The 26431-nt window shown below is 40.6% G+C and overlaps 1 protein-coding gene across 2 annotated transcripts in view; it reads left to right on the plus strand.

Moving 5' to 3' along the window:
• The window catches only part of LOC126391404 (neurocalcin-delta A), a 90647-nt gene extending 66280 nt beyond the window's left edge, over positions 1–24367 (plus strand). For both annotated transcript variants that reach the window (XM_050046147.1, XM_050046148.1), the window contains 4 exons: positions 1461–1871; positions 16319–16424; positions 19386–19505; positions 21020–24367. In XM_050046147.1, coding sequence (XP_049902104.1) covers positions 1494–1871; positions 16319–16424; positions 19386–19483 — 582 coding nt within the window. In that variant the 5' untranslated portion in view covers positions 1461–1493 and the 3' untranslated portion in view covers positions 19484–19505; positions 21020–24367. The remainder of the gene's footprint in view (positions 1–1460; positions 1872–16318; positions 16425–19385; positions 19506–21019) is intronic.
• Positions 24368–26431: the final 2064 nt, after the last annotated feature.

Consider the following 26431-nt stretch of genomic DNA (forward strand, 5'->3'; position numbering starts at 1 on the left):
CACTTGAGGACACAGCTATTGTGTCCATGAGCTCAGTCGGGTGGTCATTTAACTGATGCATACATGGGAGTCAGGCCTCTAAACTGACAACCTATAATGGACCCTATTACTTAACTCCCTTTTCAAAGTAAAGTGGTATTCAATATTAAAAAACAAAACATGTTTTTCAAGGGTTGACTCCACGAGCAATGGTAATGACTCTTTCTAACCACAGAAAAATTAAATGAAACTCCCTTATTCTTGATGTTAGTGACGTTTGCTGCAAGGAATCATGAAAAAAGTTTAATTATTTTATTTATTTATTTTAAGTTTTGTACAATATAATGCACTTCCCATGGAAGAGCATCAGCCTGCTTCCTCTAACAGCTAGGGATGAAATGCTTTTACAATAAACTTTGGTGTAAAAAAAAAACTCACAGTAAATACTGTCTAGCATCGACCAAAGTTAGCAGCAGCATGCATTGGGTTTGCTTTCCTATTCCCTTGTTTACAAAGTGGGTGTGCAGCAGGCAAAGCCAGTGATGCTTTTTGATCTTTGTCCTTATCTGCAGTGAGCAAGCATTTCAAAGACAGGCTATCCGTACTGTTAATGTACATTTGATATGGTTTAATATGTTTACATAAGGTATTGGCCATGTTATTATAAATGCAAACAAAAAGTGCAGAGTGCTGTTATTTTCTTTTTGGTTTTCAATATAAAACTTGGTGAAATGATTTCAGGGTGTTAGACCTGCTCTGAAAGTGGAACTGAGACATGCGACCAATTACTTCCGGAACACAACCTATTCGGCAACACAAGACACAGAGCCGGACTCGAAACCAGAAATCTTACGATACATATGCGCTGTTAAAATAATTTAAAAGTGACAATTTTGGGGTATTTCGTACATGTGAAACTATGATAATGTGTTTTAAAACAAAGGTAATTCAGGAAATACAATTTAAATTAATATTTTTCACTTATTATCATAATACTGAGCAGAGCATCTCCAAAGCTAACATACCTGATTGAAACGGCTCTCGTATTCCAGGTGGCACAGGAGACAGAGCTGACACACAGTCAGCAGTCAGAGGATTGCAACGTAAAAAAAAATTAATTAAATATATATATTATTATTCTCGTATTATTTCATTATATATTTATTATCCAACACCTGCAATCCACCCAGAACCTGACAAAATACCACCAGGGAATCAACTTTTTAAGAGTTACCTGCCAGATACCCACAGGTACTCAACTCAGTGCAGGAGTCTGGTGTGTTGGAGTACTTTTTGGAAATTTTCAGCACATTGTAAAAATAGGATGATAACACTGATAAAGACTAGAATTTTTTATCACTATAGTCCTGAAAAATCAAATTTGCTCTGCTGTCAGCTGTCAGCTGTCAAACTGATCTCATGCATTGTTAACGTTCATCCCATCCTAAAACCAAACCTTCTCTCCTCCCTTTCTCTCACAGCTGTGAGCCGAGTGATTGACCAGACCTACAGACATGGGGAAGCAGAACAGCAAGCTCCGTCCGGAGGTGATGCAGGACCTCCTGGAGAGCACTGACTTCACCGAGCACGAGATCCAGGAATGGTACAAGGGCTTCCTGAGGGACTGCCCCAGCGGGAACCTCTCCATGGAGGAGTTCAAGAAGATCTACGGCAATTTCTTCCCCTACGGAGACGCTTCAAAGTTCGCCGAGCATGTCTTTCGCACATTCGATGCTAATGGCGACGGGACAATAGACTTTCGGGAGTTTATAATCGCACTAAGTGTGACATCTCGTGGCAAACTGGAGCAGAAGTTGAAATGGGCATTTAGTATGTACGACCTGGACGGAAATGGGTACATCAGTAAAGCTGAGATGCTGGAGATTGTTCAGGTGAGTGTGCATAGAGGCAGATGGACTTATCATGTTCAGTGTGTTGTCATATACAAATACTGCACATTGGACAGACAAAATATCTTAGTTTCTAAAAAATGCAAAAACAGGACAGAAAGAAAGTTTCTATCACATGGTAGTGCTGTCGAGGCACTTAGTTCTTAGTTAATGTCCATCAGGTGACTCATAGACACACACACTAACTGTAACATTAGCCAGGGTAGTGATTGTTAAACAGGACTGCCACTGTATCCATAACACACTCTTTATGAGACTAGGAAAACCAGTGCTGGCATTTTAAGAACAGGAGGGTATACGGCTGTGCTCCACGGAGCAAGGAAGACATGGAGCAGGATGTGCCTCCGTCTATTACATGATTTCTAAGAGATATGTCATTCAGGACCTCATTTACTGCCAGCATTGAAATGTCACTGCACTTAAAAGATGCATTTAGATATTAAGATTAATTGAATGAAAGCAGTTTTGGAAACAGTCTGGGATTTATTAGCTTTACTGCTCCTTAAATGTGGCTTCTATTCTTATCTAAAAGGAAGAGGATGGATTTTTCCATCTTTTCTGCACCTTTAAATTCCCTAAATGGAGCTAAAGCTTAGCCTAATCCATGTCTGTTAAAACACCTACTATATACTGTAAAAGCTTCTCTGTTAAAATGTTATGTTGTAGGCTGTATTAGGACTGTATTAAGTCTTGTGCTATTGTATTTACGTGTGCATGTTTTACCTAGTGTCAGCATTAGTGTATTCTCTAAAGCCTGCTTTGTTTGTTTTATAGTTGCCAAAAACAGTCTTATGCTGGAAAGATGGAGAAGGACGTTTATATTAAATCCCCTGACAGTGTCAAAAGCCCTGCATGATAACCTGTTAATCATTAAGGTAATGGATGTAAATGCCAACTAAAATGCTCAGCAGGCTTTTAAACATTCTTACTGAAGCTGTAGTTGGTAACTTTTATAAAAATAACTTTTTGTCATATTTGCTAAAACTGTAACTATAGCCTGACAGCAGTACATGAGACAGGGAGTCCGTGAAAAAATGCATGTTCCGCCTCTTGGTGGCTGTAATGGCATTTGCTGAACTCTACAGCAGCTGAACATAAACAACCAGTTGGAGCCAAGGCGTCTCTACCGCAGCTGTGAGTCATGTCAATCACTTCTCATGAACTGTGGTCAAACTGTCAAACTAGGAAATTCTGTCACTGCATTGCCTTAATCTCACCTCAGATGTTTTCAGGAACATATTGTAGTTTACTGTTTAGCTTTAAATGAGAACATTTGCTCCAGGAGGTGGGGGTGCTTTACAGCTAAACAGTACACTACAGTGTATTTCTAAAAACTTCTGAGGTGAGAAATAGGCAATGCCTATTCGGGAAACCCTGATAATTTTAATATGAGGAATATAGTTTCTTTTAAGATTTTAATAGGACATTCAGCAGTTGTATTTTACTGTAGTATGACAGTATAAGAATTGGAAAGGTTTTCTGGGTTGTGTAGCAGGGCACAGCTCACCTTTAAAAAGAAGATAAGGAGGAAAAAGAGGGAGCAGGGGCGGCATTTCCTGCACAAGAGCTTCTCATGTAAACAGACTATTACAGCTGCACACATACACTATACATCAGTGTGTGTGTGTGTGTGTGTGTGTGTGTGTGTGCGCGTGCGTGCGTGCGTGCGTGCGTGCGTGCGTGTGTGCGTGTGTGTTAGACCTCTTCACACACTTTTATTTACGTTCTCCACATTGATGTAACAGCAGCTGGTCCCACTTAAATTTTACCTAGTTCCACCTCTAGCTGAGCTGATTTCTGAATTTTAGAGGCAGTATTTCTCTGTGATGTATGTTCGGTTGTGTCTCATTTATTTTCGCTACTCGGTCCCAGACACAGTAAGGGGGCACTTCCATTCATTTGTAGTCCAGTTTTAACACTGGGGAGTTTTTGTGTACTTCACCAACCACCAGGTGGCATTTGTGCGTGAGAAGGAGCCAAAAACGCCTTTTAAATCCCTAATGACTGTACATGTTAACCGCAATATGATACACGTCACTGCAGAATTTTGACTGAAAAGAGGGAGTACGGCGCGCAGTAGAAAGGCAAGACACGGACAGACAAACTACAGTGTTTTAAAGCAGCAGTTTGATTTTTTATGATGAATAAGTAAATACATTAATGTATTAAATTTAATCATCAGTTCATTTGAAGGCTTGAAGAAATGATCATTTGTAATACACAGCATTACTTTAAGTCTATAGAGTTTCCCCTAACCCACAAATCATTAAAAAAAACTGCAGGCGTAGGGGAATCTGGAGACTCTCTGGGCTACAAATGAGCATATTGCAGTTGCTGTTGACTGTGTCTCTGGTTCCTAGTTTTGTGTGGTAAAACAACCAATCACATGATAAAGTGTGTTTTTGAAATTTGATAAAATAGATGTAAATGTGTCCACAGTATAACGTTTATCGAAACCGATGACAAGATACATAGTGGTGCTAACATATACGTATTTATAGGCTATGTAGAAAAGCTTAAGTATATAGTAAAATGCTCTGCTGCCCCTCCTCTGCATATTTGAAAATACACATATATGTATTGAAAGATTAATAAACATCAGTCATTATTTATCCAACATAACAAAGTTAAACATGTTAAAACAGTCTCAATATCATTAAACAAACAAAAATAAAATGGCAACATGCCAGCTATGCGTAATACAGGAAGTTTGGAAGAGCCTGAGTGTCTGCCTCTGCCAACAGATGGTCTGAGCAAGAGAGCATGATCACTAAAAACATGGAGGGTGCTCTTACATTTCAAATCTGCATGTATCTCACTGTGTTTAGTTCATGCATTTAGTTTTGACATTTATTCGCTCCAAGCTCAAGCTTTTGCCTGCACTGCCCAGCAGCAGTCTGTAATTATGGGCCAGGTCAGGTCCTGATTTGTGGATGTGGTGTGGTTACATGTTTGCTAACTGTACTGTAGCAAGACTGCAGCCGGGAGGTGAAAATGTCATGTCCACCTGTTTTATATGCTAAGGTTTAGCCCTGTGGGTGGATATTTGTCTGTTGTACGTGGAATGCAGGCACAGCAATAATTGCCTCTCCTTGGGTGGATCGTCCTATTAAGTTTTTTAGTTTTAAACCCTGGTGTGTCCAGAAAATAACAGTACTGATTTCAGTCATTCCCAGAGTTAATATGTGATATAAAGGCCAGACGTGGGATCAATGCTGATCAGAATCGTAGACCTGCATTAATTGATTTTCTGGCCACTTGGGGTGCAGCAGAAACAACCAGAAAACACAACATTGACACATTATCACCTAATAAAGCTGATATAACTAACTTGCTAGTAGTTGTTTATTTACACATCTAGCAGATATGGAGCAACATTTGCATTCATGTTTGTATCCACCTAATGAATGTAAATTTTCACTGTCCTTTTAGCTCTGTTTTTGAGTAACCATAGTTTAACTAGTTGCTAATGGTGCTAGGCAGGTAGTTTATCAGTGTTTTTGTTGTTGTTGTTGTTGTTGTTGTTGTTGTTGCTGTGTTAGTTGTAAAATCAAAACATTGGGCTGAAAGACACTAAAATGCCCTGCAGAACTGAGAGGAAGTGCACTTGGGTCATAATTCTGCGTGGGTTTGTCATTATCAATGACCCCATTCACATTACACATAATCATTTCATCAATCGCTATCCTAAAAAGATTGATTATAGCTGCTTGTTGACATTTATCAGTGCCTGTCCCACAATAGCACCACAGACCTTGGGTTTGATTCTCATAATTTACATTTTAGTTTCTCTAAGCACACTCTGAATCACTGATGATATAGGTACAGTAGGTATATCTAAGTTCATGGAGCCAATTTCACTGATTCATTTATGCATGTGTTTTGTTAGATTATTTCAATAATTTTAAAACATCCCCGCATTACGCCAGACCTTGTTATCAATTGGGACTATTTTCTGGCCAGTATCACTCCGCCGTGCAGGCCCGCAAGACAGCACGCCAACAGAAATCAATTAGACAGTTCATCACCACGCCGTGCAGGTGCGCAGGATAGCAACGGCTGCTGTAGGTAAACAGAGGAATACCAAAATGGTGCCAACTTGTGATTTCCCCAGCTGTGGGAATAAAAACATCGCCGGCTCCCAATTCCATCGGTTTCCTGTTACAGATGTAACCCGTAGGCAACTTAGGCTTGTGTCAATTGGGATGAACCTCGCTACCAAGCCGGCGAGGGTGAAGCAACTGCGCGTATGTCAGGCTCACTTCAGCTGCCCACAGATCCCGACGGACAGAGAAAACGCAATTTCCGCACTGCTGTGCCCAAAGAGAGATATATTACCTAATATCAGTCTATATAACGATGTCTGTAGCTGATTGTCTGTAAAAAAAAATGTTTGACTGAACTAATAGCCTGTTGTGTTGTGGAGAGTACATTATACGCGGCCTCGTTTTACCGTAGGCATTTAGTTTATTATATTAGGCTAACTGCTAAATCCATGACATGAGTAATCAATCACATAGAAATGTGAATTCATATGTGATTATGACCAGTCTCTGCTTTGTTCTGGTGGTGGGTTAGCCAAAGTTGCCTACGGGTTACATCTGTAACAGGAAACCGATGGAATTGGGAGCCGGCGATGTTTTTATTCCCACAGCTGGGGAAATCACAAGTTCGCACCATTTTGGTATTCCTCTGTTTACCTACAGCAGCTGACGAGGGTGTGTCGTGAGCCTGAGCCGGTGTTTGCGCTGTAGTAGTAGGTATATATAGGGCTAGTACATCTTTTTCCTCACTAATAATAGCCTACTGGTTCTCTGTTGGAAACAGCCGATGAAGTTTTCGTTAGCCGTTGCTATCCTGCGCACCTGCACGGCGTGGTGATGAACTGTCTTATTGATTTCTGTTGCCGTGCTGTCTTGCGGGCCTGCACGGCGGAGTGATACTGGCCAGAAAATAGTCCCAATTGATAGCAAGGTCTGACGTAATGCGGGGATGTTTTAAAATTATTGAAATAGTCTAACAAAACACATGCATACTTTTTTGTAGCTTAAAACCTTTTGGTTACGTGTCCCCCGTACATCTTCAGAACTACTTTTTCTCCGGTAAGCTACGGGCCATTGCTCAGAGCAGGAGGCTCGTTGACAGTAGTGACACCGTCACATCAGAGCTACAGATGGTCAGCGTTTCACACAACTTCATGTCCAAAAATCCGAACTATCCCTTTAACCTATCCTATCCTCACATTTGCCCACGTATCATCGTTTCAAGGTTAAATTAGCTTCCCTACCTCAAGACGGCAGTGATTCAGACTTCAGTTTGTCACTAGATGACACAAACCCTCTGCCCACTTTCCATTAAAAGGTGGTGCTGTTCCCAAGGACAAAAGAATAGAAGGCAATGACTCAGACGCTCATGTCTGGCTGTGTGTCGGGCTCATCCATTGAAGTGAATAAAATGAGAAGAGTGTTGAAAAGTTGATAGTTCTGCCTTAATGAGGGAATAAGTGTGAGTTGTGACTGTTCAGTAAATTTCCTTGTGTGTATGTGGCAGTGGTTAATTAGCTGCCTTTTGTTAAGGGCTCAGAAATGTTGTCCATTTCCACCATTAATATAAAGCGCAGCATTGCAGTTCTAACTCAAGTTTGATTATGGCTTTTGAAATGCAGGAACAGGAGCTTTGTGTTTTACTCATTAAATTAGACAATGCCATTCCTCTTTGCTGAAGTGCAGTTTTACAAAGAGCCCGGGGCCATCTTAGTTTCTCTCTGTCTCAGACATACACAGAAGCGCTAATACATACACACAGTGTTCATCTATCCTCATGTCTATCTACTCCCTCTCTGCATTTGGCTGGCTCACTCTCCCGGTTCAAAGCCACCCACCTCTGCAGAGAGAAAGCAGGCTCAAGAGAAAAGTTTTCAGGTAGCGGTGACTTCTGCAAGTAACTACTGAAGTTAAAATGATGCCTGAGCTCAAAGTCTTTCAGTAAAGTCTGCTGCTTAGTGTGATCACAGTATCTGTGTTCAGTGGAATCAGAAGGCAGATCGGCCGGTGGATCTTAAAAGGCTAAATCCATCCATCTTCTGTTGCATGTCTGGCAACAGGTCATAATGGTAGCAGACGAAGCAAAGACGCCCAGACATACCAACCTCCTCAGCCTAAAGGCAACATTCACAAGCTTCAGTATTGTTACTGATGTAGTGCTGGTTCCGTTAAGGTTGAGGGCAGTGATAACTAAGTGGTGAGTGAAGTTTCCTATTCCACATCATTGACCTTTATGCTAAGTATATTGCTAGCAGTGTGGCTCAAGAGATGGAAATTTCAGTCAGTCCTTCCAGCACTAAGGTTTAGATAGAAATATCTCAACTATTGCACTGACATTATGTACAGACATTGATGGTCCCCAGAGGATGGAGCCTACTAACCTTGGTGATCCCTGATCTCTAGAGCCATTGTGAGGTTGGCATTTATGGTTTTGAGGGAAATGTCTTTACAACTCTTGGATACATTGCTGTGAAATCTGGTGCAGACATTTATGCACCCCTCAGGATCAATTGTTGTAACTTTTTTAACCCCTCGAGTTTGTCTAGCTATTCCATGGGATTTATTTTGTCTGTTAATAAAAACTGTACGTGGGATGCATTTTATCTAACAATTTTGGCAACTGAAAATTATCATCATTCAGAAATATGACAAAGAGCTACAGTGTGAAATGCAAAGACGTGATTTGCATCCAAAATCACAGCTTCAGCATGATTGTTTTGCCCGTCTTTTGGTTTGTGTTTCTTAATAGATTGAGATTCTCTGTTTTACTTTGTGTAAATAGACAAATGTTGTAGGGGCAGGGATTCTGTTTGGTGTGGTTCTCCTGCTCTTCTATTTATCCAATAAACTGTCAGTCATATCCTGACAAGAAGTCTGTTGCTGTTAGCTTTTGGGCAGAAGCACCGAACTGCTAAAGGCTCCAGAGCCTATTGGTAGTCAAGCAGGCAGATGGTGATGTGAGTTAGATTGCAGGAGAGAATCTTAGAGTAGGAGAGGGTGTGTGGATATGACGTAGTTCAGACAGGTAGGAAGGGGCTTGATTATAAATGGCCAAACAGGTGAGAAGTTGGATCTCGAAATCAATGCCATATTTAACAGATAGCCAGTGAAGTTGCCGGAGAACAGAGTGATATGATCTATGGAGGAGGTTCTGGTAAAAGTGAAATAATTTCCACTGTCAGTTTTCATTGTTTATATATGAAACCTTTCTGCTGACAGATAACGAATAACCTTCTGGTTAAGGTGTCTACAGTAGCCCAAGTTACTGGCATTAATGTTAGCAAACACTAGCAAGCTTGATAGCTACATCCTCACTAGCCAGCAAAATCTGGCCATGCTGCATGTGTTCAGGTTGATTGGTAAAGATCATGAACCCCCTACAATGTTTAAACGCCCGTGGAAAAAAACAGCTAAATCTTTTCTTTTTATCTTTTGTCCAGCTAACAAAGAAAGCAGCTGATGACAGCCAACATGTTTCAGTCATTTTTATTTAAGCTTTATTTAACCAGATAAAAAACAATTCAGATAAGAATCTCTTCTTCACTGGTGACCTGGCTAAGAAGACAGCAAAGTTATGTCCAGTGCATGTCTATTACATAAATACAACAAAATACAAAACAATCCATCACAAATGGTACATATTAAAAACCACTGTGTACGCATCAAAAGAAAAAATTGAATGTACATATAAGGTACAGTACAGACATACAAAAAGGCATCTGAACATGCAAAAATTGTTATGCATTTAAGCAAAAACAACAAATCTCAGACGTTCCTGGGTGGAGCCTGCAGGTGAGGTCAGACTCTATACAACAGTAACTACAAAAACTCGTAGACACCGCCAAAAAAACCCCACAAATATAATGAGACCAAACACCAAGTGGACAAAACTCCAAAACCAGAATGAATTAGTGGTTGTCTTTCTCTTTCGCTGGCTATGTTTACAAGCAGTAGATGACAATTCTATGTCGTATACCTTTAAGGGCAGTTTGTGGTTGCTGCAACCGCTCAGCCATGAGGGTCTACGTGATGTAAAAACTGCCATCTGCCCATGTGAATACTACCCAAGATGTGTGAACTATAGGCACTCTAAGGACTCTGTGCATGCACTGGAAAAGCAAACTACATAGTTGTTCCATGTACTGTGTTCCCCATTCACAGCCCCATTATTGTTCAGCTGTTGCATTTAGTGTTCGACTTTTACTTCTTGTGTAGCCAGATACAAAAAAATGAAGGAGCTCCTCCTCATGCTGTTATGAGACCGACATCTTGTTTGGAGTATGCTGTTTGGAATGCATCTGCATATACAGACCCCTGATTGTATGTGTAGAAGCATGTGCCAGTTCGTGTCCACATCTGCACTGAATACATGAATAAATGATGTTTTTAGAAATGTAATTTTACTGTTTTAGTCACGGTTTAATAGCATTTTTCTCTGTAAAGGATATTATACACCACAGCAGTATTTTTGTGACCATCACTTGCAAATGCTTCATCCAAGAGCCTGTCATCGTCCCCACAGTTGTCTCCATGTTTTCTATTCACAAACCTCCATTTGCCGTAGTGACTGAGAGCTGCGGCTCACTCCAGCTAGCTAATGGTCTCTCCTGCAGAGAGTGTGTAAACGCTGGTGATGCTCATAATTAGCCTTACTGTGGGAGTAATTGAATGAGATGGATCGCAGCTCATCTTCCTCAGATAATAACAAAATCTGAACTCAGGGAGAAAGATAAAAGTGTCTCATCCACTCACCAATAGTTGATATCTAACCTCTGTCTACCGTTCATTTGAAACGTGGCGTTATCAGCAGAGCGGATGGGCGCAGAGGGAAGTTCATTGTCTGGATTGGCAAAAAAGGAGGGAGAGAGCATTCATACTGGTAATTTAGTGAGGTTGAAGAGAATAGCCAGTTAGATGAATAGATCACTGCTCAGGCAGATAAAGTCACCATGGGAAACATATTCATCTTTTGTGTGAAGGTGAGGGGAGACACAAGGTGCATGGTGTGTATGTGTGCTTATTACTGCGGGATGACTCAAATGGCGCTCAGCTGGCTCCATCGGCACAAATAAGTCTCAACAAGTAAACAACCTCCCTCACTCGTCCCTTAGTGTCTCTCCTAAACTCTGCCTCCCTGACTCGCTCTGTATTATTTAATATTTTTAGGGTGTATAGGGAAGCTAATAACATGTATGCGATGATGCTTTCCTTCTCACTTTCATTCATAATCGGCCAGGTAATAGTCCTGGCTCAGTAGCTATGCAGTTTTTTTTTTTCCCTCTATCTGTCCTCACTGAACTGTGGTGCAGGCTTTTTCTGGCTCCACAGGAGACTGTGTTGTCCTCTTGTCTGGAAGCTCCCCGCTGAAAGAGTATGAAAGAACCATTTTTTTTCTCCGTGGCACTCAGGTTATAGCATGGATGCTGCTTCGACTTCTGAAGCTTGATGACGTGGGTCTAAAATGTAAAAATACATATGTGCAAGACAACTAAAGGATGTCCAGGCAGTTTTCCTTGTTAAATTTGTGTACTATTTCCTTAGTAGGAGGTGAGAGGGGAGATGGAGACAGACAATCAGCCAGGGAGGATACACCAGCTGGCAGGGTGTCGTGTGTGAAGAAGAAACAGACAGAAAGACACGGCCAATTAAGACAAAGGTTATGGTCTGTGGTTACAGGGGAAGAAAGGATCAAACCTAAATAACACTGGCTTTACTTTCAATGCAGGAGAGTTAGTTTACCTGATACTTTAAACACCAAATACCACTCAAATATGCTTTCTAAAGAGTGGCTGTGTTTAAGGATAAGGCAGGTGTTCTTTTTACATATATATGTATGTATATATACATATGTGTGTGTGTGTGTGTGTGTGTGTCTTTTTTTTTTTTTTTTTTTTTTCAACAAAGCTCATGAAAAGACCCAACAGGGTTCGTCTGTTGCTCAGTACTTTCTGACTTCACTATTCTGTCTGTGGCACTCCGACCTGAGTCCATTGGTTCCTACTGAAGACAGAAATCTTTTATTTTATTTTATTTTTTTTAAGTCACAAATTATATAGAGAATTCTCGTAACTTTAAGCGAAGGTTACCCAAACAGGAGGAAGTAGGGCATTTGCTGGGTACTATTATCTGTTTTTCATCAAGTCAAGATTTTTAACTCTTTTGTTAACATGTTTTTCCAAAAAGTTATTGATGTGTCGTCTCATGAAGTTTAGGTTTCAATGTGCAATTAATATGAATGAACAGAATAGTCAATAATCTGAAATCTTAGGGGAAAAAATGAAATTTTAATTCTGTAAAAACAATAACAATACAATAAATTAACATATACTACTCTGGAAAAAAAATAGCAATGGCTCATCCATGAGATCTACTCATCCTTTGTAATGCTGATCACTTTGTTTTCTTACTTGCATAAGGGATCCAAAACTGGTGCAGACTGACCAGCACAAGATGAAGCCATGTCAGGTGGCACATCCTCAACACTTTCAACATTCTCAGCTTTATTGCTATCTAGTTATCTAGTCATTATTGCAAAAAAAAAAAAAAATGTCTGGCGGCCATTCATCATCACTGTTATTGTCAGCATTCTCGCTTGACTCACATCCTGTAGGCCTGTCGATCATAAGCTGCCCTCAAGCTCTATAATAGTTGCACAAAATATTGCTTTTGTAACGCACAACAATAGTAATAACAGTAATCAGCTGTATTATAGAGAGTTTTTTTTCAAAATTGAATATTGCATGATATGTATATAACTGATCATACATTGTGTCCAGTTTAGTGGATGCATAATTAATTGTAATTTAGTTAGATGCTAACATAAGGGAAACATGTAGTCTCGGTTTGCATGATATTCCTGCTGGAACATGTCTATTTGTGTTTAGAAGCTTGTTTTGGTGATTTATAATGGAATAAAGTTTCACTATTCTCCATTACATTAATTTCCCGGCTGCAGTCAAAGTGCAGAGAGGCAGAGATATGGAAGACTCAGAAACATTGACCAATCAAAGCAGACTGTACTACAAAGACATAAAAACCTAAAATATAAGTATGAGCCTGAAAATGAGCAGAATAGGTCTTCTTCTGTAGGTGGACTGGACAGATCAGACACCGAGAACTTCAGTAATATCTGTTGACACGCAGCGAATGGCTGCAAGCCGGAGTCGAACCTGCGACCGCTGCAGCAAGGCGTCACCTCTGTACATGGGGCGCCGGCACTATCCACTATGCTACCGACGCCCCGGTTGTCATGGTTTTTAATTGCACTTACAATTACTTGACATTAGGTTCCTCCCTATAGTGTTGTAAATTAGTGTCCACTGTAGTGGCTGTTCAGCCTGACATTGCAAGAGTAAACCGCCGTAGCAAATAAAACATGAGCTGGCAGATTTGTCTAGTTCCCAGGCTAGCTGCTGTTATGAAGATTAAACGTAACTCATGCATATGCATGAAAATGGCTCTTGAGTAGTTGTCAACTAGTGATTATTCACACATTTGGTGCTTTGGTGAGTATTTGTGGCAGCAGGACTGTGAATGTGGGATTCAGTCAAAGGAAACTACAGTGTGTGTGTTCATGGTGATGTCGGAACGTGTCATCCAGTGCAACAGTGTGGCTCACTGATGTGTTTTTAATAGTTTTTGGACAACAGTGGCGCTCTGTGGCACAGAAGAATAAGACAATTCCTCTGTCTCTCTTTGGCTCTAACTGTTTTCACAGCACTGTGTGTAGTTTGGAATATTGTGAGGGCTATAAGCTCCAGATCGTTTCACTTCTTATTGGTTGCTTGTAATTTTAGGATTTAGAAATTTAAGCTTATTCCACTGCATTGCTCTGGATTAGACCGACAGCTAAATCCCCAACATGTAATATTGGCTAAATGTACTAAACGCTCACTGCAGTTTGAAGGATTTTGATTAATAACAGACCCAGCTCCAAACTGAAAGGAAGACTGATATTAACTGTGGCTTCTGCTTGTTCCTCAGCTCCACGATGACCCAGGAGCTGAGCCGCCCTGCTACCGTGTAATCGGAGGCATAACCAGCACCTATTTAAAGCTTGCGCTGCACTGTAATCACAATCAGCCCTCCTCTGTTCACATGTCAGCTCCCATTCCCCTCAAATCCGCCCCCTTATTAGAGACTGAGAGAGTGGGCTGTGATTTCACTGTTTACTGCCAAACAGCCTGCAATGCAACAGAGAGCAGAGGAGACACAACACTGATAAATAGTCTGTGAGGGATTGTGTATGTGTATGTTTGTCTCCACCCTTCCCTACCTAAACCACAGAAATGTAATCACACCAGAGTAAAATACTCTGTGTAGTCTCTTCTGTGTAGCCTAGACCAGGGATGCATCTATCTGATACAACATGCCTCCATCAGCGCAGATACTGACCCTATTAAGCTGGTTATCAACACTGATATGACAAATCCATATAACATACAGTTTCCTTAAAGGCATACAATGCAAGATTTTCAGCTATTATTTGTAACCATGCTCATCAGGAAGGTGAAAGTAAGAGCCAACCCCAGATTCACTCGTCTGGTGTTTTCACTTCACTGTCAATGCGTTTTTTTAGGCGCAGGGTCTCTTGGATGCCTGCTGCTTACGATCTGGCACCTGGTCGATACCTTTTTCATAAAGCCCTGACTTCACCTGAACACTGTAGGGGTACACAGCCATAAATGTCCAGCACACAGAAAATAAGAAAGTCCAGGCAGAGGGCAGAGTCTCTGTAGAAAAATACACCGCCACACACTTCTAGTGGGTCATAAGTGATGATTGAGAGTGATTACTTCTGTATGAGTCTATACGTTGTTTTTAGGGAAAATATTACATAGTGTACCTTCAACAACAACAAAAAAATTGTGCCTCATCTATCAGTTATATTGACTAAGTCATGTTGAGCAGCGGGCTCAGTTTTTCTCACCTTAGTGATCCCTGACGTCATGTTTTTGTACATAAAAATGATCCCAGTGAGATTCACACAGAGTGGTGTGCAGTTTTTTAAATTTAAGGGGAAATGGAACACAGGTATCAGTATTCTGTATCAGCAGCTATTTGTTATTGGTGGAAAATGTTCGATCAGTGCATCCTCAGTCGGGACCTGATCCAGCTGTAGTTTGCATCAAAGCTGTGTAAAAAGAGCAGACAGACACAAGTGATGTAGGAGATCCATTTCCATGCTGTGTAGACCATGGATGTATAAAGAGAACTGGATACAGTGGTGGAGGCAGGGAGCCAAAAAAAAAAAAAAAAAGACTCCCGGGGTATAATATTACCCAGATCTCCTGCATTTAGACACACTAGAGACTTCATCAGCCTAGAAGCTAACGTCCAGTTTGCCACTCCACTATCTTGAATAGGGATAAAATTCTTTATTCCTGCAACTCTTCTAGACTTTCAAATATGAAATCAGTCATTTTGCTGGGGTTGTGACGAAAAATATCCATAAATTATCCACTGATTTACAGACATCTCTTTCACATTGTAAGTCTTTCTGGGCCCGATAGCATCACTTGATGGACTTGCAACTTGCAACTGGGAAGTCTCTTGAGATGCATTACCTCCTCTACAAGACAGACCTAGCCAAAATGGCAGCATAGTGTTTACCACACAGTCACATAAAAACCACACTCAATCAATTTCTAACTTTAACATATCGTTCACTAAGAGAGGACCTTAGAGGCATGACTGTTTATAGCAGTGCCGATCATTGTCTACTGAGAGTCTAATACTCACAAACTAAACCAGTCTGCTTCATCAGACTGTGTGGGTGTGGTAGATGAGATTTGGCAACATGTGCAAACAACCCCACAACTGTCACATTCTGATTCAAACGTTGCCTAATCCTGATTGGTGCATGAAAGTATGTGACATCGCCTCTTTTCAGCTGAGTCCCACCCTTTAAACTAGTAAAAAGAGCACAGACCAAAAAAGTGCATGAAATCCTGTTTGTGAAATAACCACAACTGCTCAAACACTGGCAGATAATAGTGTTTTCATTTAGGACTCCCATTGTTGAGTAAGAAGTTGACTGAGAAAGAGGTTATTAAGGCCTATAAGAGGTAGACAAGAAGTTTACAAAAAATGTCTTTTAAGATGAAACGGTCCATGTGAATCTTACTCTTTATTTTCATTGAGGTTCACGAAGTTAATAAACATTGAAGCAAGGAGTTTGAGATCCAACATTAATAAAATAAAAGACGAATAATCCCAAAATCTCATCTGGAGTTAGATACAGTCAGGCAGCCGTGGACATTCATAGGTGTAACATTCCTAGAGGCAACAGTTGGTGCTACTAATACCTTCAGTTTAGAAAATAAAAGGTGTAGAGACCCATGGATTGATAATTAATTATATGACCTCACATGTGTCCCCTTATAGGCGATCTATAAGATGGTGTCCTCTGTGATGAAGATGCCTGAGGACGAGTCGACACCTGAGAAGAGGACAGAGAAGATCTTCAGGCAGATGGACACCAACAGAGACGGTAGGCTAACCTCACCTGCTGCAGTTTTAAGTGTGGGGTAGTTTCACTAGTAGCAGGGTAGTAGTAGTACTACAGTAGTAGTAGGGGGTCAGTTTTGCTTAAACAGAAGGTCGATGGTAAAGACAAATGTTAAACTGATTTCTAAACACTTCATTGGTCATTTTGGGTTAAGAAAATGGCCATCAGGTATTTGCTCACACTTATGATTCTAGCTTGTGACCTGCCCTCAGATACAAAGCCTTTCTTTTGCCTCTCTAAGATGCCAAATCATAATTTAAAAAGCACCTGAATTGGTTTATTGATGGGTTTATTTATTGGTTTCAGTGAAATGGGACACACCAGGCATTTAAATTGCAAATGTTTTGAACAGCTTGTCACTGCCACCTGGTTAGCTGGCCGGCAGCTGTTGTCATTGTACACAGCGGCCTGGTCCCTTTATCACAGAGGCACTTGTAGAGCCCTCCAGGATGAAGCAGCAATTCATTGACAACACAACTCACACATGACCTGTGATTTTAGTCATACACAACACACTTCAGTCACACACAATTGTGCTGTAGATACTCAGAGAGAGCATTCATGCAGCACAGACAGTCCAGCGGTTATCCTGAGCACAGGAGCCACAGAAACAAGATGGGAAGAACAGAGATGGACGATGAGGAATTAGTGAGCAGTGTGGGTAGAAAGAGAAGACATAGCAAAAGAGGAGTGGGTTGGAAGAGAGAAGAGGAGGGAAGGGGAACTGGGAGAAAAGTGACAGCCGAACAAAGACGGCAACATAAAGTGAGAGGGAGTGCGCTGACCTGGACATGGAAATGTGCTGTCTTTCTTTTGCGTCTTCTGATGAGAATCACGAGTAGTGAGCAAGTCTTAGAGAGGCATCTTCAGACTGTGGAGTGGGTGAACAGGGGACAGAAGAGCTGTCTCAACACCACCACCTGTTGGTGAGAAAGGGAACATTACTAGGATGCACTGATTCAGGTTGTGGAGGCTCGAAGGTGACAGTTACAAAGAATCATACGTAATTCGTCTTCAGGTGTGTTTTTTTGTTGTAATTGCACCAAAACTCTATGAAAAACCCTTAACTTGGTTGAACTTAATCAAAAATCCCAGCCATCTCCCACCCACACTGACTGCTCAGGTGAACGGGTGCAAGGTTATTTAAGGCTTTCACCAGTGATTCACCAGTGAATTGCACTCACATGGACAGGTCCTTATCAGCCTGTGCAGCACAGAGTGTACATCACATGTTGCAGCAGAACGGGTAACTCAGCCAATTAGATCCAACAGGAGCACATTTAGTGAAGAGCTAAAACACACCATACTGCTGTCAGTGTCACTAAATACTGACTGCACTGTTGCTCAGTCACCTCCATAGGGTGTTAAAGTGAGGGGTCATTTTGTGCACTATAGAGCAGTATACAGTGTGTTGCTGTATATCATCACTAAATATTTCCTTCACAGTATAATACAGTAGTGGTTCATTTTTATTTTAAAGGGAACCTTAAATGTGTTTTTGTTTTCATTTTGTTCTTAACTAATGGAGACAACAATTTATGTGATCGGTCAAGTATTGAGGACATCACTGCAGCTGCCAAACAGGCTGCAATGTAATGTTAAAGGGATAGTGCACCCAAAAATGAAAATTCAGCCATTATCTACTCACCTATATGCCGATGGAGGCCCTGGTGAAGTTTTAGAGATCGACGGGGGGAACGGGCAGCACACCTAATGGCAGACGGCGCCCCAGACTAACGTCCAAGAACACAAAATTGAATCCACAAAGTATCTCCATACTGCTCATCCGTAGTGATCCAAGTGTGCTACAGCGTGGAGCACAGAGAAGCAGTCAGAGCTACAGGTTACAGTGAGGCTAAAACAGAGTTCATATGACGTTTTTCGAAACAACTTTTTATGTTGGGGCTGCAGCACACTTGGATCACTATGGATGAGCAGTATGGAGATACTTTGTGGATTCAATTTTGTGTTCTTGGATGTTAGTCTGGGGTGCCGTCTGCCATTAGGTGTGCTAGCTGCTCCGCCCGCCGATCTCCGCAAGGGATGTGAGGACTCTAAAACTTCACCAGGGCCTCCCTCGGCATGTGGGTAGGTAGATAATGGCTTAATTTTCATTTTTGGGTGCACTATCCCTTTAATGGGCACTTGAGCACCTTTAATTTATGTCCACTAAAAATGTGTGTTTTTGCCACAGACAGGCTCAGGTTGTCATTAGAAGTGTCTAACACTAAGGACCTTACAGATAAATTAAACGTTTTTCTTTATCTTGCTCAAAGTCTTGTTCTGAAATCTCGGGAGAGGTGACTTGCTGCAGGAAAACAGCAATGGAAACGTTACAAAGAGTTGGAGAGAGAGTGCCAGGAAGAGTTTGCCGTGTTGGAGTACAGAATGTGTAGCTTAGCGTTATCTTAAGGATTTTCAGTGTCATGGCTGAATGTTAAGCTAATTTTGACAATGTATAAAAGTCTGCTTGATTTTAGAACAAGACTTTTTCTTGGGGAAGATTTGGTTACACACACACACTAACAAACAGACCAGACCAGCGATAGGTCAACAAAAGCATTTCATTTCTTATTGGGGTCTTTTCTGTAATGTCATCAGACACTCCTAGTAACAGTCTGAGTCTGTCAGTAGCGAAAAGAAGCACTATTAATGGACGTACATTCATGGTGTGCAATTGCCTGGACCAGTTTCAAAAATTGTTGTCTTCATTAATCACTTTAACACAAAAACATTGGAACATAGAGTCCAGGTTAAGAAATACTGAAGAATCGCTTTTAGCACAATAGATAATTAAAAAATTTGTTTTGTGGAGCTCTAAATGTGATCATACCTGTCTTTGCTTTAAGCCTCGCTACTGTCCCTCGCTTGTGTGCTATGCATTGAAATTTAAATTACAAAAACATAATTTCTAACAGTGTGCTGGTGTTCTTCATGTTTTAGGTAAGCTGTCCCTGGAGGAGTTCATCAAAGGAGCGAAGAGCGACCCCTCCATCGTCCGTCTGTTGCAGTGCGACCCCAGCAGCGCCGGACAGTTCTAAAGCTGAGGCATCAACACAACCTGTAAGGCTCACATTCAGCATCTTCACCTGCAGTGCAGCTCGTAGTGAAGGGCTCACATTCAGCATCTTCACCTGCAGTGCAGCTCGTAGTGAAGGCGTCAGTTCGCTAAACTTTCTGAACGTTTTAGCAAGTTCAGCGAGGTGAGAGTTAGTGAAAGTGCGCTGGTGTTGCTGCAGCCAGTTTCAGAAAGTGCCATTAGTATGAAGGCTGAGGTTCAGCCTCAGGAACAAAGGTGGTTCTCCTACGATCAGTTGTGCCTCCCAGGCAGTGAGCATGCCTGCTGGAGGGAAGATATTCAGAGGCTGTGTGCGCCGTGCAGGACGTGGGATGGGTCATCCACGATGTCACAGGCTGTGTGACTATTTGTAGTTCGTGGATGGATATTAGAGACTTTGTAGGAGGTGGCCTGTTATTTTTTAGCAGTTGTTGAAGGTGTTGATGCTCTGAAGATGCTTCTTATTTTAAAGCCCCCGTGTGTGGGATTTACCAATTTTTGAAGCACTTTTGTAAAGAACCTTAGTTTTCTCTCAAAATTTAAACTCTTTTCTAAAGATTTAACTCTTGAATTTGTGTTGCCGCTCCATGGGTGTTGATGACACTTTTACAGGTTTACAGTCTTCTGATGTCAACACATATTCATTTGTGACTAAACTCTAGGACACAGCAGCTCTTGATGAATTTGGGAAGTGTAAGTCAGAAAGGCCGGAGTGTGTCGTCTGCCGTGTGTTGTCAGAAGTTAATGATTCATAAAGTGATTTTGTAGTTAAGATGGAAATATAAAAAGAAACAGAAAAGCAAACAGTCATCTGGCAGATGTCTGTAGTCTCTCTGAATGTAACAGGAACATCACCTCTTCCTGCACTGTAGACATATTTTGGAGGATTCATCAGTAAAGGTTTTTCTTGTTTTAACTGGACTTTTAATGAGGCAATGCAGTAACAATCCTGATTCATATTCGATCTGCATGGGCTAGTTTGACAGCGTGATCTGAGTTTCGTTAACCTGGTGGTTTGCACTGGACAGAGCAGAGAGCACTCTGTCAATCATCAAATCAAAATCGCCCCGTATTAGACAGTCTGGCCAGGGGAAATCCTGTTGTAAACGGCAGGGGGACCAGATGCTTCTGCCAGAGCAAATAAAACATTAGCTCACAGATTCATCTGGTTTTCAGGCTAATACGTTTTCTTGCTGTCACAGAGTTTCCCGCACCGTTTATCCCATGGTGTCTCCTTTTAATGTCTCTGGTTGTGTTATTAGGCCTATGGCCAGTGTAGCAAATGAATTAAAGAACTGTTTATGGTAATTTTGGGTTTTTATATGCATCAGTGTTAAGATGTACCTTTATTTGTCAGTGATATAATTCACTGGAGTAGCCAAAACCAGACATATATCTTTTGTCGCTGACATTGTGTAGTTTTTGTTGGTAAAACAAAAGTATTATTGTATCATAAAGCAAACCATGTACTAACGCTGACCTGTTTCCTGACTGTTTGCCTTCATCTGTCTTGTCCCAGTGCTTCTCTGGGTGACTCCAAATGCCCTTAACTCTCCACTATGGAGCAGACTGACGATGAAGAATGACAAGTTGATGACGATGAAGAAGACAGGCCTTCAACATGCACTGAGGACATCATAAATGGGCACAGGAGCCAAATTCTCCAGTTCTCCACCCTGAGCTGTTTATATAAACCCGCCAAACTCCAACAAAAACTGAACCTGAAGACTTTCCCAAACCCTCATCAGGTTATCACCAAACCCCACTGATTGTAGTTGACCAGGATCCCTCAGTTCTCCTATAGGCACATCAGAGTATAAAGAAGGTCTGCAGTAGGTTGTATATATACAGTATAAACTGGAGTCTCTGTATCAGTGTCTTTGCTTGGCCCTCTGTGCCCCTCGAGGCTCCAGCCGGGGCGACACCGAGCCTCCGTCACTCTAACGTGTATCATAGACAGAGTGTGTGCATGAGACAACGAGAGAGAAAGCGACATGATGGTGTTGAGTAACAGGACATACTGTAGGTGAGATTATTTAATCTGCAGAGAGGACTTGTGAAGTTTGTCCTTCACTCAGATCAAGTACCGCTTTTAGTTTCCTTTTTTTCTACAGTGAGAATGTGTACGTGTGTTTGTGTATTTTGCAAACTTGATAGACTTTGTTTCATATTTTGTGCTGGGACAAAAAATTACATGAACATGTAATATTATGCTACTATGCATACGCGCCCTAATCAGTAGTTTGATTTTGTGAAGTCTCACTGATGTAATGAAGAATGAAACGCATCCCTTTATCCATCATCTGTTCCAGTGCTTTTTCATATCAGTAAGAATTTGACACAGAGGGTTTTGGAGTGCCAGTGTGTTACTGCACTCTAGTTAAAGGAAGATAGAAAACTAGTCTTTAAAGTATCTGAGTACAGTGTAGATATATTACAGTGCACCGAAATTTGTAAAGCAAATTCAGATTGCTCAGTTCATAACAAATGTTGTGAAATAATTTTAAAAAAAAACAACTGTTTTGTTTGATAAAGCTATTGCGGGATGTGGAGCATGCAAACCAGTTTCTTTTTTTGACATTTACTAGGTGGAGAACAGAGACGCACTTCTTCACCTTCACTTTTAGATGTTTTTAAATGCCGCATGTTGGGTGCAGGGGTGCATAGGCTAAATAACACATATGCATGTGACTTAGCGCATGTGTGTGTTTTTTGTATGTTTATGGATATCAGTGGCTAAACGGCCAGTCGCCCATCCAGCTCTGAGCTCGCTTCTGTACGTTAGTATTGTCATCGTTAGTGCTACCAGTAGTCAGTGTTATTGACAGCGTATGGACTGCCAAAGCTGACACGTGTAATGGTTCACCTGAAGACCAACACGCACAACAATCACATAAAGACTCACTTTTTAATGGGGATGCTGTGTAGTCAGAGCCGAAAGCTTTTTTTTCTGTTTCAGTTGAGTTCAATAATCAAATCACCATCCAACTGTATCTGTAACGGGGCCAAACACACACAGAGAGGACTGAATTCTTTTACCAACAGTCCTCTATAGCACGCTTTCAATTAAATAGCATGAACACAATTTACAGTGTTATGTAAAATAAATGACATGCTATTGGTCACACATAAGTCTGCTGTCCCACTAACAAGAGTACTCCCATTTATTTCAAACTGAAGGATTCAGTAGACACTTTGTTTGTCACTTCCTCTCCCTCGTTCTTGCCCTCGCTTAGCTGTCAAAGAAAAGAGAAAAAGCTCTGCCTCAGGTTATTAAAGGGGAACCACCACAGTATTTAAGAATTCTCAATATGTTATTTCCTTGGCCTAGGAAAGTTCAATCACTATTTGTGAGCATGAGCTTCTCTCTCTCAGAGCCAGAAACCAGCGAAGTAAGCCTCACACTTGTGATGTCATACAGAATAAAGTCTGGAGCTGCTCCATAGACACAGTGAATGGGAGCCTGATTTTGTGGACTGGGTTTTTTTTAATACCCAATTGAGCTTTATAGATGAAATCACAATGTTTATATTTACTTCCACAAAGAAAATCCTCACATCAAATACAGAAAATGAAGCAGCACAGAGCAAATGCTGCCATTAGTAGTTCATTTTTAACCACCTAAAAGAATCTGTATCAGTTTCAGTTTTTATTATATTTTGAATATTTTCCTGCCTTTTCTGACAAGGAACTGAAGCTGTTATCTAAATGCCACTCATTTTAATTCAAGGAACAGGGGAGTAACTGATCTACCGCTGCTATAATCAGCTTGTGCATGGGACTTTATAACATGGCTAAAAAAACGTTTTGCTGCGGCCCCCATTCACAGCAGTACATTGCTTTGCTTCTGTGCCGCTACATTCTTTTTATCAAAGATGCTAGCAAAGCAACACAGTACACAAAATAAGCAACAGAAATGTCAGATATTGGACCACCCTGTTTAACTATAACTCATTGAATATTACAGTTATGACTGAACATGACAGCAGAAATAAACAAGTTTGCCAATTTGCTACCCGGAAGTGATTGTTGTTGTTGTTAGCGTGACATCACAGTGATTCAGCTTTTGCTATTGTAGAGTTCTCAGTTCTGAAACAGAACATGTACCTATATATACTCAGAACATTCCCCTGGGTGCTCTCTGTCATCTAGAACATCTTTCCCAATTCATTGTCACTGTAGCAGCTCCAAACCTTACACGTTATGACATCACAAATTTGATTTTTAGCATTCTAGTTTGTAGATTTGGGAAAGAGAGTAGTTTATGTTCACTAATATTTTTGGACTGTCTTAGACCGTAGGAATATCTTGTATGAATTTTGAAAATGGACATAGTGCCCCTTTAAGCCAGTTCAGCCAGGACCAGTGTGACCCTCCCCTGAATGTACCCGAGCCCTCCGCAGGGCAGAGAGACCGTTTCAGTTATTGTATTATTCTCCAATTAGAAAAGCTTTGAATGTTTTACTAAATAACTGCTGTTTTATTGTAAAGAAGAAAAAAAAAGATGCAGACAAACAAACCGAGAATCATAACTGCTGCAACGATACTGTCACCATGTGTTGCTTTTATTGTATTTTTATGATTTTTTTTTTCTTCTTTTTTAAAAAAAGCTACGACAGGTGTAACATTTCTGTTAAAACACAAAACAGCATCTTGTGGTCAAGTGCCAAATAAAAACAAAACAGTATTGTATAAATTTATACTGTACAATTGTTATCTGTTGAACAAACTGTTTGTAATTGTTGCATTTTGTAGGTTTTGTATGGTATCCTGTATTTAGTGACTGCAGTTTTGGAAACACAGGATTCTGTTTTTTGGTCAACTTTAAAAGGCAAGAATTAAATTTACAATTTATTGTGTGCAAGCATTATTGTGGTGTCTGCTTAATCGTAATGTTGTGGTTTTAGTGATGTCATGACTGATAAAGTTCAGCCTATATTAGCTTAATGCAAATATATTGTATCCTGTATGTGTTGGCCCGTAGGTAACAAGAAACATCAGTGCAGAAATGTTAGCAGTAGTTTGTGTTTACATAATTTGTTATGAGAGAAAGCACTGACTAAGTTTATTTTTCAATTATAAAATCCCACTCAGTGTCTGTGTAGGTCAGAATTCTCCACAAGATAAATTAAAGGAATCCTTTGTATGAAGAGAAGCATGTCTGGAAAAAAAAAATGCAAATCAGTATCAAAATCAATATCTTATTTTTCTAACTTTTTGATATCAATGTGATATCGGCCTCAAAGATCCAGTATCGCTGAGGTTCTAGTTTTAGTAATGCTAAAATCTAGACCATGGGTCGGCAACCTTCACCACTGAAAGAGCCAGATTTTAAAAATCTATCTGGAGCCACAAAACCTATTAAGCCTTATAATGAAGCTAACTCAGCCTGTTAAATCTAAATTAGCCTGTCAACGTTAAAAATGGGTCTAAATGAGCATTCATTAATATGTTTTACCACCAGGTGGCACTGCAGTGGGCTATTTCTGATGATAAGGAACTTTAACTTTGCAGAGTTGGTGGTAAAAGCAAACAGTGCAACTCTTCCTTTTTTGGATTTGGATTCCATGGCACGCCAAGCCTGGGAGACTCAAGACAACTGTAGCTACAGCTATTGAGATTTGGCAGAATGTAAAGGAAAAGGCGCCAGGCTGAAGACGATTGATGCGTATTTTGGTTGCAGAATTTTAAATTTGGTGTATAGGTTACACATTTTGTACAATTGAAGAATGCCAGAATCACTTTAGGCCTACAGGATTGATAAATGAAAATTAAAATGTTAAAAACATAACCGTTATTGATCGTAAAAGCTGAAGGGAGCCACTGGAGAGGGGCACATGTGGCTCCTGAGCCGCATTTTTATGTTGCCTACCCCTGATCTGGACCCTAATTCCAAAAATGCTCGTAAATTAAATCAGTTAGAAAAGCTTTACACAGTAACCATCCTGTCAAACCACCCTTTATCTTATATTACAAGTGAAAGCATACAGGTAATATAAATCATAAACAGTAGGACTGTACTGTAGGGTACTGTATATTGCAACAGATCTTAGTAACAGAGAAAACAAAAGTCTACAGCCAAGCTGGCAGCTCTTTGAGAGTGGGACTTTCAGCTAAATGTCAGCATTCTAACATGCTAATAACATGCTACCAGTCCATTAGTATTACAAATTAGCATATTTAATTTGATAGTTAGCATTAAACACAAATTGCAGCTGAAGTAGTGGGAATATTATTGTCTTTTCAGCTAAAAAAATATTAACCTAGTAACAGCTCTACATGAATGTAGCAAACATGAATGGCTGTATCGAATATTTCACTCTGAACTTAAAGGTCCAGTGTGCAGGATTTAGGGGGATGTGTTGGAAGAGATGGAAAATATCATGATAAGTATGTTTTCTTTAGTGTGCAATTACCTGAAAATAAGACTCGGCATGTTTTCCTTACCTTGTAGAGCTGTTTATATTTACATAGGGAGCAGGTCCTCGCCCACGGAGTCCACCGTGTCGCACCGCCATGTTTCTACAGTAGCCCAGAATGGACAAACCAAACACTGACTCTAGATAGGGGCATTCTGCAGCCCCTCCAGGATGAGCAGTGTCGGAAAAACAGATTTTTATTTCACATGAAACTCCTGTATTCAGTGTTTTTACCAGTTTAAATCAGCTGGGTGTATTCTCATAAGCAGGTTTGGTGAAAACTCTAAGTTAATTTATCCTGAGATGAGGGAAACCCTGGGTCTTCTGTTCCAGAAAGAGAGGTTACTTCAACTTTGTGTTTGTTACTGTGCTAACTCAACCTAATCTGCTCACTGGCAGGTTTTCTTCAGCAAACCCTTTTTTTCTGTCTGTCCCTTCACTCTTACATCGGCAGACTCACTGTTTTATTTCCTCATTGATTCAGTCCATATCAAAGTGTGCTTCAAATCACA

The sequence above is a fragment of the Epinephelus moara genome, chromosome 6 (assembly GCF_006386435.1).
Source record: "Epinephelus moara isolate mb chromosome 6, YSFRI_EMoa_1.0, whole genome shotgun sequence".
In the NCBI taxonomy this organism is placed as follows: Eukaryota; Metazoa; Chordata; class Actinopteri; order Perciformes; family Serranidae; genus Epinephelus; species Epinephelus moara.